The sequence below is a fragment of the Sciurus carolinensis genome, chromosome 16 (genome assembly GCF_902686445.1).
Source record: "Sciurus carolinensis chromosome 16, mSciCar1.2, whole genome shotgun sequence".
NCBI classification, from domain to species: domain Eukaryota; kingdom Metazoa; phylum Chordata; class Mammalia; order Rodentia; family Sciuridae; genus Sciurus; species Sciurus carolinensis.
The window spans coordinates 3,765,340-3,779,515 of NC_062228.1; the positions used below are offsets into that span (position 1 = coordinate 3,765,340).

General features: G+C 60.6%; 1 protein-coding gene across 2 annotated transcripts in view; it reads right to left on the reverse strand.

Annotated features, from left to right (window-relative positions):
- Atp2c2 (ATPase secretory pathway Ca2+ transporting 2) overlaps positions 1-14,176 on the reverse strand; it is a 56,554-nt gene that overhangs the window by 20,730 nt on the left and 21,648 nt on the right. For both annotated transcript variants that reach the window (XM_047527368.1, XM_047527367.1), the window contains exons 3-10: positions 12,764-12,880; positions 9,232-9,321; positions 8,183-8,218; positions 8,027-8,088; positions 5,194-5,302; positions 656-805; positions 504-572; positions 279-354 (exon numbers count right to left, since the gene is read on the reverse strand). In XM_047527368.1, coding sequence (XP_047383324.1) covers positions 279-354; positions 504-572; positions 656-805; positions 5,194-5,302; positions 8,027-8,088; positions 8,183-8,218; positions 9,232-9,321; positions 12,764-12,880 — 709 coding nt within the window. The remainder of the gene's footprint in view (positions 1-278; positions 355-503; positions 573-655; positions 806-5,193; positions 5,303-8,026; positions 8,089-8,182; positions 8,219-9,231; positions 9,322-12,763; positions 12,881-14,176) is intronic.

The window sequence follows — 14,176 nt, forward strand, 5'->3', positions numbered from 1 at the left end:
AAGGTGGCCTCCAAGGACCGGGAGGGAGGCAGGGGAGCAACAGGCAGGGGCCCCGCCAGGGCGGCATTTGAGGGAGCTCCAGGAAAGCCCCTGGCGCAGGAACGTGCCCCCACTGCCTCTGAAGCCACCTGGCAGTCACTCAGCCGCTCTGAGGCGAAACCTCTTGCAGCTGTTGGAGCGTCTCTGACCCCGACCCTGAGAGCCTGGAGGGACACCTGGGGGCTGCCCCAGGACAGTCCCCAGGTCTCCTGGGCCCTGCAGGAAACCATGTGGCTCACCAATGATGCCGAAGGAGAAGAGCGTCAGTTGCTTCCCCAGCTTGTCCATGCTCTTCTGTAGAGGAGTCTTCGGCGTCTGGAAGGGAGAGAACCGTGCGCTTAGTAGGCGTGATCCCAGCAGCGAGACCCAGGCTGCCTTTTCTTTTTGCGGTGCTGGGGTTGAACCCAGGGCCTCGTGCGTGCGAGGCCAGCACTCTACCAACCGAGCTGCATCCCAGCCCTTACCTCTTCAGCCTGCATCATCCTAAACACTTCCCCGAACTGAGACTTCTCCCCTGTTCCGATCACGATCCCCTGTGCTCGGGAGAAGGGGAGGAGAGCGGTGTAACGGGAGGCAGGGAGGCTGGGCGCGGGAGGCCCCCAGGGCCGCGGCTTACCTGGCCCTTCCCGCACTGCACCAGGGTGCCCATGAAGACGATGTTGCTGGGCGAGCTGAGGTCCGCCCCGCCCGCCAGGGGGCTGTCCGTCTTGCTGCACGGCTCGGCCTCTCCAGTAAAACTGGACTCGTCCACCAGGAGGCCTGTGACCTAGGGCACAAGGGGAGACACCACGGGAGCTGCCCCTGGCTCTGCCTGTTGGGTTCAGCTGCCCAGAATGGCATCTAGCACCTTAACGGATGTCCGGCAGGGAAGGGCGCGGGCTCGGGAATGAGCGTCAGACTCAGGGCCTCCCTGCCTCCGCCAGCCGCAAGACCTTTGCACACGCCGCCCCCTTGGAAAACAAATCTCCCACCGCCTCTGAAAGCTACTCAGATCCCCACACGACTGAGAGCACAAGGCAAGGGTTCTTCTACAGGAAACTCTCAAAGCGCCTGAGCCTCCTCCCAACCCAGCAGGCCACCCACAGCCGCGGTCCCCGTGGGCTGTGGTTCCCCAGAGTCCTGCACAGTGACCACGTGTTCTGGTTCGGATGCAGCTTCAGGGTCCCCCAGGGTCTGTGTGTTGAAATCCAGTCCCCAGGTGAGGCATCAAGAGGGTGGAGACATCTGCCTGGTGTTCAGAGTGACCTCTGGAGGGACAGGACTAGGAAGGGTCAGCAGGGTGGAGCCCCGTGACCGAATCCTGGTGGCCTTCCAGAGAGGGGCGAGAACAGAAGGGGGCCGGTGCCCACGCCTCCTCTTGCCATCTGACGCCTGGGCTGCCCTGGCACTGCCAGCAGGAAGGGCCCGCCCGAGCAGGCCTCCACCCAACCTCCAGAGCCATGAGCCAGAATGGGCCTCTGTCCTCAGGAGCGGCTCAGCTGGGAGCTCACCGCTGTGGCTCTGAGCGAGGGTCTCAGGGACACGCTGAGGTTAGGTCAGCAGAAGCGCCCACAGGGGCAGGGAAGCACCCACGCCCCCAGGAAGGAGCCACCTGCCAGCCTGGGCTGAGGACCCCAAGGCTCAGACCTCTCGGCGCTCACGGCCCACTGTCCTCTCCATTTACACCTGGAGACACCGAGGCACAGAGGGACTGAGCATCTTGCACAAGTGTCCACAGAGATTTGAGCGGAGTCTGTTCCAGAACCCGCGCTCTTCGCCATCTCTCACGATCGCCTTTGGGCACAGAGCAGCGCACCCCACTCGAGACGCTGGTGGCCAGACCATCGTGAGGCACGGCTGAGGACACTTAAGGGGCCCCGGATGGGCGGTATCCCCGGGTCCTGGTCACAACACAGAGAGGGACACCATCTTCCACAAGCCCACACAGGCCTGAGAGTTCCAATTCAGACCAAATTCAACAGCCATTTTTGAGAAACACGTGCCCTGCTGCTTCTAGTCACCAAGGGAGGCAGGGCCACCCCTGCCTGGGCAATGCCCATCTCCTCCCTGACTGACCAGAGCCCACGGCCGGGAGCTGCAGTCCACATGCCCAGCCTCCCAGCCCTGGCCCTCTCACTCTTGGGACAGTGAGGAGCGAGGGGAAGTCATAATGTTCCTGGGACCGTCTCTGAAGGTGACTCAACCCCCTCGAGGTCATGACAACAAGCACGTCCCTGCCTAGGGAGACGCGGCCACTGCATGTCACGTGGGCTGCTGGAGCCGAGGAAGGCCGTAGGGACACTAGGGATGTGAGAAAAGGGTGCACTCTGTTGAGGATGGACAGAGACGGATCGCCCGCCGTGACCGACATGGCTGAGCAAGGTCACCGTCATCACAGAGGGGCTGCGGCCCCTCACCAGCTTCTCAACCTCTCGGTAAATCCACAGTGTTTCTGAAGGTTTTCTTCTCTTTTCTTTTGAGGAAGGGGACAGAGAAGAGACCAAGGCGACTCTGCAGAGTGGGCAGGGAAGCAGAGGTGGCAGGTGCTCAGAGGGGCCGGAGTGGCTGCCTCGGGCTGGAGAGGGACCTCTGCCCCCAGCCCCAGGAGGAGGGGGCCAAGTAACTCAGAGACCCAGTGACCGCTGGGGTGAAGCCAGGGTGTGGGGGACGCCCTATAGGGCCAAGGCTGGAGGAGGGACGAGGGGCGAGCGGGCTGGTGGCAGGTGGGAGAGGGTCCAGGCAGGAAGGGCCCTGAGGGGAGGCCTGGTGCGGGGTGAGCAGCGTTTGACTGGCCGAGGTCAGGCCCTGGCGCAGAACTCAGGCCTCTGCGAGCATCGCTGAGCCTTTCCTTTGCCTTGGAGGACAGCCCCAGCTGCTGTCTCCAGGAAGCCCTGGCCGTCCCGGCCGGCGAGCCTCGCAGTCGGGAATCCTGGGCTCCTGCGCCCACCCAGCAGCCCCGCAGTCTCTTAAGGAGATGAGGGAATTTTCACACGGTGGCGAGCACAGACGCACAGCCTGTGACACACGGTCACGTGTCACTTAACCACAGGGACGTGCTCCGAGATACACGTCCTCAGGGGCCCTCACCACTGTGCCCACGTTGCAGGGCACTGGGACCTATGGCGACTGGGGCGTCGCAGCGGGTGATGGGGCTGCAGGTAGCACGGCTTGTTAGCTCTCTGTACAAGGAAAGCCAAGGGCCAGGGCTCTGGACGGGGAGGAGCAGCTGACCCTGTGGGGCCACGGTGCAGAGCTTCTGGTGACCCAGGGGACAGGATCTCAGGGCAGGGATCGGGGCACGAGGGAGGATGTGAGCTGGCCACAAACAGGACCGGGTCCCAGGCCCTCACCTGGTAGTTGCCACCCCGGCGGGCCTGGCCTGAGCAGGGACGCAGAGCTGCGTCCCCCGGGGCTGCACCAGGGCTGACCCAGCAGAGCGGGACTCCCGCCCAGCGATGCCTGGAGCTGAGAGCTCCAGCTCTGCTCCCGCTAATTCCAGAGGCAGGGAGAGCCAGCGCACCCTGCTTCCTGCCGGGCCACGAGGACCTCCGGCCTGCCTGTGGAAGAGAAGGCGCGTTGCTGTCCCTAGGAACCCTGGGGACGGCTGTGGTTACTTTGAGAGCTTTGCACATCCATGCTTCCCGCACCCCCTGGACCTGAGACGAGTGTCTAGCAAAGCACTTCTGGATCGCGGAGCTTGGCGGCTGGTACGAAGGTTCCCCTGAGTCAGCAGAGCAAGCGACTGTCCAGTGGAGCGCCCGTGACGTCGCCTCGCCTTATCAGTACCCAGGGGACATCTGAACTCCCCATAAGAAGGGCAGGAGGGAGCCCAAGGTGTCATTCAGAACTCAAAACGCTGCTGACGCCACACGGTGGGCCACAGCAAATCTCCTCCTCACAGTGACCCTGTGAACCCGAGACGAAGAAGAAACTGAGGCTCAGAGAGGCAAGTCCCTCTGAGTTGCACTCTGGGAGATGCAGGGTCAGGGCACCAACCCAGCAGCCAAGCTCACCCCCCTGTGCCCCTGCCAGGAGCTGATGGGCACTCTGCACCAAGACCATTTAGTCTCAGCAACCCCACTGCGAGCATCGGCACCCCCTTTAACAGAGGAGGAAATGGAGGAACAGAGACCTTAAGTGACTTTCTCAAGGTCACACAGTGTGGTTTGCAGACCGGGTTCAAACCCAGGCTCAAGCTCAGGCCTAGGGCACCGATGCCTTTCTTCGTGGCCTCTCCCTGTCCCACACTGGCACCGTGGCTGCCCGGTGTCCAGACCCCAGCCCCTGCCTGGAGGGAGTCCACCTTCACCAGGCCCGCCCTGTCCACAGGGAGTCCCCGTGGCCCTGCCTGGGCTCCACTGGCGCGGGCCTTGGCCTCCGCCCCTCTCCGAGCACCTGTCCCTTCCAGTGCCTCTGAGGGTCCAGCTGTGGCCGGGTCCACATGTCAGTCAGACTCAGCCCTTCACCACAGCTGTGAGCCCCACGCTCCTGGGGGGTTTGCAGAGCAGACCGCTCCGTGGCCGTGTGCGCTGGGCAGGGCCTCGCCTTTCCCTGAGCGTGCGAGGAACTCAGGGAGCCTGGACAGTTCCGTGAGGCTGCCCCACCCCATGCCAGGAGGACGCTGCGGCTGCCCTTTCTGTGTTCCCGCCTCCTGGTTGCCGGGCAGTGATCGACGTGATCGACGCCCGTGTCTTCCCTCATCCCCACTGTGCGCCACTGCAGGCTGGCAACTAGGAAACCTCCTCGCCAGCCTCGTCCACGGGGGACACACTCTGAGCCCCCATGATGCCTGTCCACGGGTAGCACCGAAGCTCAGAGATGGCAGGTGTCACCGTACGCACCACCTCGGGGGCATCTGACTCGTGAACCAGGCGAGTCAGAGGTCAGCAGTGGTGACTAGCAGCCAGCTGGACCATGCTGACCACACGCTGGGTAAGAACTCAGGACGCGCAGGGTGACAGTGACCAGGTTGACTCGGGCCACCGAGGCCCCAGGGTGAAGCCACGGTGGTGTGTGGGGGAGACTTACTCACATGAGAAGAAGCACTTGGCAAACCCTGGGTGAGGCGCTCAATGCTCAGAATCAGCGCTTGCTACCGTGGATTGGCTCGTGGGCTCGTGGGCATGTGGGCACGTGTGCATGTGCATGTCCCGGGGTGGGAACATGGGCACTCACCTCCGTGAGGCGGATGTCCGCAGGGATCCGGTCACCAACGGAGAGGGACACGATGTCTCCGGGAACCAGGTCTCGCGCGAGCAGGTGCTGGAGCGTCCCCTCCCTGGTGCTGCATTGGGTGGGAGAGACAGGCAGTGTGCTGACCGCGGCTTCCGTGCCCTCTGACGGGCTGGGGAGGCAGCAGTGAGGCGCGCTGGCCTTTCAATGTGGACAAGCCCTGTGGCTTCACAGTCTCGTTTTTCTTTAAACTTGGGGACCCTGGACATCATTCAAGAAATGAGGCTACTGCCTTTTACTCTGCCTGCAAGCATGACCGGGCCACTAGCTTTCTGGAAGCTTCCACGGGGACAGGTCATCAGTTCTGAGGCCTCCTAATGAGCTCCAGTGAGCCACCTCCTGTGCTTAGAGGACACAGCACTCTGAGGGCAGAGCCCAGCTCGGAGGTTAGGGGACAGCCTGGGCGGACCTGGGGCCAGCCTCAATGCCCACACATTCAGGACCACCTTCCCCAGGGCATGGCCATCTGCCCTGGGACACAGACAGCTGTGCAGTAAGGGCTCCCCTGGAACTCACTCCCCACGGCCCTGGTCAGTCCAGCGGCCTCCTCTCCCCCTCTGCCCTCCTTGGTTCACCCACACTGGGCAGCCAGGGAGCTCGGGCAACGCAGGAGTCAGGCCACTGCTCACTCCTGCTCTGAACCCTCCAAGCCTCTCCCAGGACCTTGGAATCAAACCCAAGTCCTGCTGAGTCCTCCCGGTGGTCCACCACCTGCCAGCCCTGCTCCTGGTTCCATCCAGTCCTGAACACACCCAGCAACTTCTGGTCTCCAGGGCTCTGCAGGCTTCGACTGATGGAGTAGCCATTCCCTTCTTAGTGCACAGTTAGGTCTTGCTCAGGATCCACCCTTCTCCCAGCGCCATGAGCTCCAGCAGTGGGTCCTGCCTGGCTAGCTCGGCACAGTGGGCCCATCTCCACCTGCACAGGCTTAGACATGGACACTCACGCCACCCTGGCCCCTGGGGCTCAGGAAAGGTCTCCTCACACCATACACATACAAACGGCCTCTTCTGTGGGACCTTAGCATGTTTGGCTATGAAGCCTAGAGCCATGGCAGCCTCTTCAGGACCATGAGGAGAGCCACGCAGAGAACAAAGCCAAAGAGCTAAAGATGGCCGAGCAAAGGGTAAAGAGACCAGGCCTCGGTGCCAGATGGATTAACCAATAACTAACTCCACTGACCCTGCCTTAGAGCCCTTGTTATGAGAAAAGTCAATCTCCTGTGGTTTGTACAAATGAGCTTCCTGTTCCTTGTAGCCAAGAGCACCTCTGGAAGATCCACCTGTTGTTCCTGCTGCTCTCCCGTGGCTGGTTCCTCTTCCGCAGACCTCGACCAAATGTCAGCTCCTCCGTAAATGTCAGGTCAGGGCAGCTGGTGACAGCTAGAGTTGTCCCCGCCCGCCTCGATCACCACTACATCTCTGCGGGCTTTGGGCTCGGGAGCCCCCACCGCACCCACGGCATCCTGCTTCCAAACTGCCTGCTAGGCCGTGAGCTCCCAAGGCTGGGCCTTCACTCCATCCTCTGGTGCCGCCTCAGTGCAGTCTCCCCTGGCACACAGTAGGCGCTCAATAAATATGTGAAGACTGCACAGAGAATGGAGGCAATCCGAAGGGGCCACAGGGCGGAGCCCCTGCCTGGTGAGCAGGTCTGGGACACGGTGCTCCGACGACTTCCGTGCTCTTCCAACTCCCCGCGGCCCACCTCTGCCGCTCAGGGGAACGGGATTCCTTCAGAAGTGGCTGCTGGGACGTCAGTAATGCAACTGTCCGCCCGCCCGAGAGGCCAAGGCTGGGTGTTTAAACCATGCCGACCGTGTGCTGAGGTTCTTCCCCAGATGTGTCCTTCAGAACCACAGCGAGCTGCCGTCCTCCTGAGTTTAAGAGCTCGGGTCGGGAGGAGGCTCCGTCGCCTCGTTTCAAGCAACAACAGGTTCCCAGGAGGCCACCTCGGCCTGGGAGGGCCGCGACCGCGAGCAGGGTCGGGAGAAGACTTTGCCCTTCTGTGCAGTCACTCCACTCTTTACAAGGACATAAACATGAACTGTTGGCAAGCTGAGAATCAAACTCGGAGGCCGCCGCCCTTCCTTCCTGTGAGCTTCCTTTCAGGCCCTGGCGGAGGGTCTGCCCGAGCCGCCCAAGACCCCTCCCTGGGCCGCATCTGAAGTCCACAGTAGGCACGCACGGTGGGATGCTGCACCGAACGGGTCAGAGGGTGTTCTGGAAGCTTCTCTGGCACCAGGCTGCATAAGGCGTGACGGACGGTCTGCGTCCATCATGTGATGGAACATTCTGGTAAGAGCTGCGGCAGTGCTTGTCAGAATGGGAACGTCCAGGCAGGCGAGAGGCTCCTAGGGCAGCGGAGCAAACGCCCGGTGCTCACACCCCCCGTCCACGCCGCCCAGCGGCTGTGCTGCTGCCCAGGTGTGCCGAGCCCTGGGACTGGACCTCTTCTGAGTCACCCTCTGAGAACCCAGGACCCCTCCCTGCCCCTCCCCTGAGAGAAAGTGCACCCACTCCCCAGGTTCTACCCAAGCCCCTCCTGTACCGACAGCCCCGAGGCTGAGCACCCTGGTTTATACACCGATGATGGAGTGGAGGCCCAGAGAGGTTGAATGACCTGTCCGAGGCCACACAGCCACCAGTTGTCCAGACAGACTAGGTCTCATAACTCCTAGTGGACAAGACAAAGGACACGACTTCTGCAGAGCGTCTGCCAAGCTCACCGGCCCACCGACTCCTCTGAGCCTCAAGGTCCCAGGGAAGCCCCGACTCACCAGTTACATTCCGGAGGAACCAGCTTGGTCAGCTCTTCCAGAGACTTCTCCGACCTATACTCCTGGCGGGAATCACATGGGACAGGCTGCTCAAAGCGGGGCAGGCCATGAGCAGCCCCTGCCCAGGTCACCTGCCGGGCACTGGGAAATACACACCTGGACAAAGGCCACAGTGACCACGATGAGGACAGCCTGGGGGAGGAGGGGATGGGCATGAGCGAGGCCAGGAGGCTGGGAGGCCAGAGCCCGGGGGAGGCCGGTGCCTTCCAGACACGCTTCCTTTCCTTTCATGAGGAAATTTAGGAAACAGACACGGTGTCCTCCTACCCGACCCCCCGAAAGAGCAAAAAACTCCCACTGGGTCACAATTCCTGAGGGGCCCATGTTGGGTCCCCATCTAGATTTTTCTGCACAGAACATGCGCAACACAACAGCGTGTGATGGGGCATCCTCCTTCACAAACCGCCATTCCCGCTCAGTGCCACCTGGAGGACACGGCTCCACGCCTGCCAGCGAGGGTGTGGCCGCAGCCGTTTGAGCAAAGCTGGGGTCGTGTGCGGAGGGGTCTGCTTTGGATTTTAAAAGAACGATTTGCACAAATGGCAAGCGGGGGTGACCGCCGTGGAGGCGGTCAGCAGCGGCCCTCACACTGTGGCCCAGGGACGAGGCCAGCGGTGGTCACCGGCTGGAGGAAGCCGTCAGGGAACGACGGCTCGGAGGCAGGGTCTCCTGGGGGCTGCTGAAGGCGTCTGGAGATCCACAGAGGTGACGGCTGCCAGAGGAAGGGGTGGACTGCGGTCCACTGAATCAGCCGCTTTAAAATGACCCGGCGTTTATGTGAATTTCATCCTAATAAAACATTTTAAAAGACGCACCTTTTTTTTTAAAAGGTGCTTATCTCTGGGTCATGGGTCAAGGGCAGCCACTCCTGACAAGGTAAACATGTAGCCCAGGACCAGCCCTTCCATCCCAGGGAGCACGGAAAGGAGCTCCCTGCCACCCTCTTCCTAGCAAAGAACTCGAAGCAAGCTCATGTCCACCAAGAGGACTGGCCAGGTCACACCTTGATATTGGGGTAAAAAAAGATGTGCATTTGCTTTCTTTTTCCCTCTATTTTTTTTTTTTTCCACAGTCGACTCTCTTTCTCTCGTGAGCAGAGAGTGGCCCCTGGGCAGCCTCGTCGGGAGCGGGTGCCTCGCACTCACCATGGCGATGCTGACCGCGTCCTCATACTCTTTGGTGAGGACGCTCACCAGGGCAGACCCCAGCAGCAGCAGGATCAGGGGGTTCTTAAACTGGAAGACAGGGGACGGACAGGCAGGCTCTTAGTGTCGGAGGCCAGCCTGGGCGTCTCACCTCAGTCCTCAGGCAAGGCCAGGCTTCCGGTCAGCCCTTCCCTGGCTGAGAGCTCAGGTGCTGCCTGAAATCCCACCGCCGAGCCCTCCTGACACGTCCCCATCCAGACGCGGGCCCCGCCTCCGAGTCTTGGTCCCGCCTTCCACATCTCCCCGAGCAGGGACCCGTGGCGGGACGCCAGCCAACATGGCCAAGTTCTCTCTTGCCACACAAGCCCCTCCGCCCTGCACGTCACAGACCCAAGCATGGACACCAGTCTGATCCTGAAACAGCCTCTGCAGGACGCGGTGATGTTCCCTGCAGAACAGGTGTTCCAAAGTCCCGGAAGCACTTTCTCACGCGTACCTGCCCTTCGCTTGCGGGAGGCTCGTGTTACAGACACGAGCACAGGTACCAGCACAGGGAAACAGGAAGGAGGAGAGCACAGCAAAGGTCAGGATCAGAAAGGGTCCACATTCAGCGAGCCAGTCACGGCGGTTTGAAGCAGGGCTACGTGTCGGATGCTGGGCTTCCCGACAGCCGGGGCACGAAGGGAAATGTGGTCACACGTGTCGCTGCTCTTGGAACGAGCAGCGCTCCAGCTTCGGGCCAGAGCGGCGGTGGGGCTCCGAGCCCGGCCTCGCCCCCACGGCCCCCACGAGCTGCTCCTCTGCAGAGCTCTGGGGGCAGCACACCGCAGCCCTGAGTCGGGTCTCCCAGACGGTGACGCTTCAGGGTGAGCAGCCCAAAGCCACTGCCCCTTCTTAGCTAGACTCTTCTACGAGGCTGCCCAGCTGCCTCCACTGACCACAGGACACTTCCCCAGGACTCAGGCCACATCCGTCCTGAGGTCCCTAGTCCTCTCGGGGCCTAGAACTGGCCTGCAGGGTGGCGTGCTGGGCCAGGTCTCAGCAATCTGAGCCTCCACCATGACCCCGAGACACCCCACACCTCTGACTCCACCAAGCCCCAGGGGCTCCTGGTGGGTGAGCTCTGTCGATGCAGGCAGAGTGGCCAGCACCTCGAAGGCGCTCGATAAGTGTGGCCACCAGGAGAGCCAGACCGATCATGAAAGGCACTTGGTGACGGACTGAACGCAGGACAGTGGCCACCCAGGAAGATGGACCCAGATCTAGGCCTCAAATCAATGGGCAGTTTGCCAATTTATCTTCACCAGGACTGGGCTGGGCTGGGCTGGAATGGGGGTCTCCACAGAGAGAGAGCCACACCTCGAAGCCAGTGTGCCCATGAACCCCAGCACCTAGCCCTGACCACAGGGAGTGGGGTCAGTAGACAGGACAGCAGAGGAACTTCCCACAGAAACCTGAGACCTGCACCAAAGTGTCCAAGACAGACCTCACTGACAAAGTTACAGCCTTCCTCATGAGGGTGAGGTCCTCAGTACGCAAACAAACCATCCACAGACTGTGAGGACCTCTGAGGGCGCCTTAAGGGACATGCCGCCCAATGGCAGTGCAGTGGGTGGGCTCTGTCAGACCCCAATTCTAGCAAACCAACCACAAAGCGCCAAGTTCCAGGCATGTGGGGAAACCAACCGAGGACACAGGGACCCTCCGGTACCCCTGCTTGGAAAATAAGCAACCTAAGGCTCGAAAGCCACAGGCTGGCCCTGGGACCCACGTCCAGGAGAACCAGCCTGAGTCCAGCCAAACTGCTGGGCTTGACCAGGGCCAGGTGGCCCCCAGGGAAGAGGGTGGGACAGGCTTTACCAGCGCTGGACACTGCCAGGCTTAGGTAACACGCAAGCCAGCGCTATCTATTACTCTCATTTTCTCACCAGGAAAAGCTGAGGCCCGCGGGAGAGGTGTTGAGTAACCTGTTCAGACACCTGAGCGGAGGCCGGGATTTGACCCGGGCTATCCGATTCTAATCAATGATCTTACTTTCTTTCTCTTTTTTTTTTTTTTTTTTTTTTTTTTTTGCTCCCCACTGAGCTCCAGCACCAGCCCTGGGGCCAGCCAATTCTCATCTGCTGACCCTGGGCCTAATGGGAACTCAGGAGACAGCAGCGGCCCGCCCCATAAGGTGGCAAGTCCCATCACGAGAGACAGACACCTGGCCAAGCAGGAGCTGGACAGGGAAGCCAGAAGTGAGCCCAGGACCCCGGAACCCCAGCCACACGCAGCCTGTGCCCCTGCCGGAGTCCACAGAGGCCAGCTTGCGCACAGAGGGTATGACGGACAAGCAGGTCTCTCTGTAAGAGATCTGAGATGTCGCTCTGGAGGGGCCCTGGCTGGCCGTGGAGGCGAGCCCTTGGTGGGAGGAAAAGGCTCAGAGCACGTGTTGACAGGGAAAGGTGGGAAAGAGGACCACCAGGGGAAATGGGGAGGGAGCGGGGGTCCTAGTGGCAAAGGCGGCCCCAGCTGCAGGGGAGAGGGACCCCGCACAGCCATCTGGGCCTCTTCTCCCTCTTCCCAACACTAGAGTTCCGGGCAGCTCCAGGGCTGGCCAGCCACCTGCCCACCTCGGAACCCATTTTGGTGGCAGAATGCTTCCCTGAAGCACATCCTCCAGGCCCTCAGAGTTGCCCAGTGAGCACGGGGACCACAAGGACATGGAGGTGAAGGATGCTGATGGGACTGGGGTTGGTCCTATCCATGGAGGCAACGGGAAGACAGCTGCCCAGGAGCCCAGGAGCCAGGGAATGGGGAGGAGCTGGAACCCAGCCACCCGGTGCCCTGAGGCTTCTGGGAAGCTCCTGCTGATGGGCCTTCCTGCCTGGTCCCGGTGGCAGGTGCGACCTCCAGAGAGGAACCTACAGCGCCTCTGCGCTCTCGTCTGCTTCCCGTGGGCCTCTTCGGCACCACACTACCGCAAGGATGCAGGTTCTGGAGCCAGAGCCTGCTGCACCCGTCAACCGCCCCTTACTGCTCCGTGTGACCTTAGGGTCGGGTTGTCAGATAAAACACCGGACACCCAATGTAACTCTCAGACGAACAAGGACCAGTTAAAAAGCGTGCTTATGTCTATTGCAAAACTCGGGACATGCACACTTCAAACCGCCTCTTATCTCCATGAAATCCACAAGTAACAGGGCATCCGATATTTTCATTTTCTAATTCTGGTAACCCTGCACGCACTGGGGAAATAGTTGAGTGTCTCTGCACTTCTCTCTCCCCTCTCCAAAACGGGAGGAGGATGAGGAGGAGGACTAAGTGGGCCTGGCTCACGGTAGGTGCCCTCCTGGCCATAGCACCGGACTGTTGGCCACCTACGTGAGGTGCCCTCTGCCAGCTCAGAGCAGCCTGAAGGAAGGGCGAGACTTCTTACCTTGTAGAGCACCCACCCCAGCCCCAGGCAGGTCCTGTCCAAGACACCTTCAGTCAATATTTACAGAGGGTCTGGAGCTCCCCCGCCTGGCCTGGGCACCTGTGGACCCACCTGATCCAGGTACTTCTTCCATGCAGGCTCGGCGTTGTCAGTCACAAACTCGTTCCAGCCGTGGACCAGCCTGCGCTGTGTCACCGCGAACTCCGACAGTCCCTTGTGCAAGTCCACCTGGAAGGAGCCGGCCGTGCTGGAGCTCACCGAGGCCTTGCCAGGACCGCCCCAGCAGCAGACCCCCTCCACAGCCAGCCCCTTCTGCAGGGGACAAGGACAGGCTCGTTTCCAGAAGAGAGGGGTTCATTCAGAGACCCCAGCGGATGAGGCAGAGCAGGAAGGGAAATGCACAGATCCTTCTATGGTGACAGTAGAGACGGCACGGGGCCACAAGTTAGCAACGGGGACTGCGTGTGGGATTCCGGAAGTGCAGGAACACGTGTTTTCTTTTTTTTTTTATAAGCCTTGAGAGTGTAAATGGAAAACAATCTGACATTTCCTCAAAAAATGAAGCTCACCATTAGCTTTTGGCCCAGCAATTTTACTACCACGTCCATACACCCCACAGAACCGAAAGTGGGTCTCAGAGAGGTCTGCATACCGCGCTCTGGCAGAGGAGGGGACCCGTGCCCACTGACGGGCGCCTGGGTGAACAGGTTTGGGGTGCACATGCAGTCCAGTGTTCTTCAGCTCTAAAAGGAAGGAACTGCTGACCTGGGCCACGTGGATGGAGCTTGGGGGCATCAGTTAACTGAACCAAACCAGCGACTCCCCTTAGGTCAGGTTCCTGCGCAGGCTGGGGCTGGGGGTGGCATTTAATAGGGACAGTTTCCACCTCGCAAGAGGAGACTTGTTCCGAGATGGAGAGCGTTGACCACCACACCACAGCGAGAGTGTTCTCAATGCTCAAACGGAGGCTCACAGGTGGTGCCAACCGTGAACACTGCTGTGGATCTTACCGCCACCAAAATTGCGCAAAGGGAGGCAGTCAGGACGCCCTGGCGACGGTACTTGCTAAAGGAAGGGCTTGTGCATTCACGGTGCCAGGCGCACCTGCAAGCTCTCCGCTAGAACTAAGGGAGCTGATTTAAGAGTCACTAGTAACACAGGGCAGCGGTGTTGTCTGGCTGGTGGCTAAGGTCTCCCTGTTTGTAAATGTCAACAGGGAAGCTGCATATGGTGGCAGAGACAGCAGGGAAGCTGAACTGACTTCCCGATTCTTCTGAATAGGGAAAGAAAAGCAAGCAGGTTTTCTAGGTGGGAAAATCTGGGCAGGGAAGAAAATATTTCCTTCCCACCGAACACTGACGAGCAGGACTTGAGACAGACTTTTGGATTCTCAGGAAAAGACTGGCCTCAAACAGCGACTTCCGGCTTCCTTGAAAGCATGACATGTGCCCTTTTAAAATCAAACCGGGGTGCTCCACCACTGAGCTACCCCCTCAACCCTTTCTATTTTTGAGATAGGGTCTC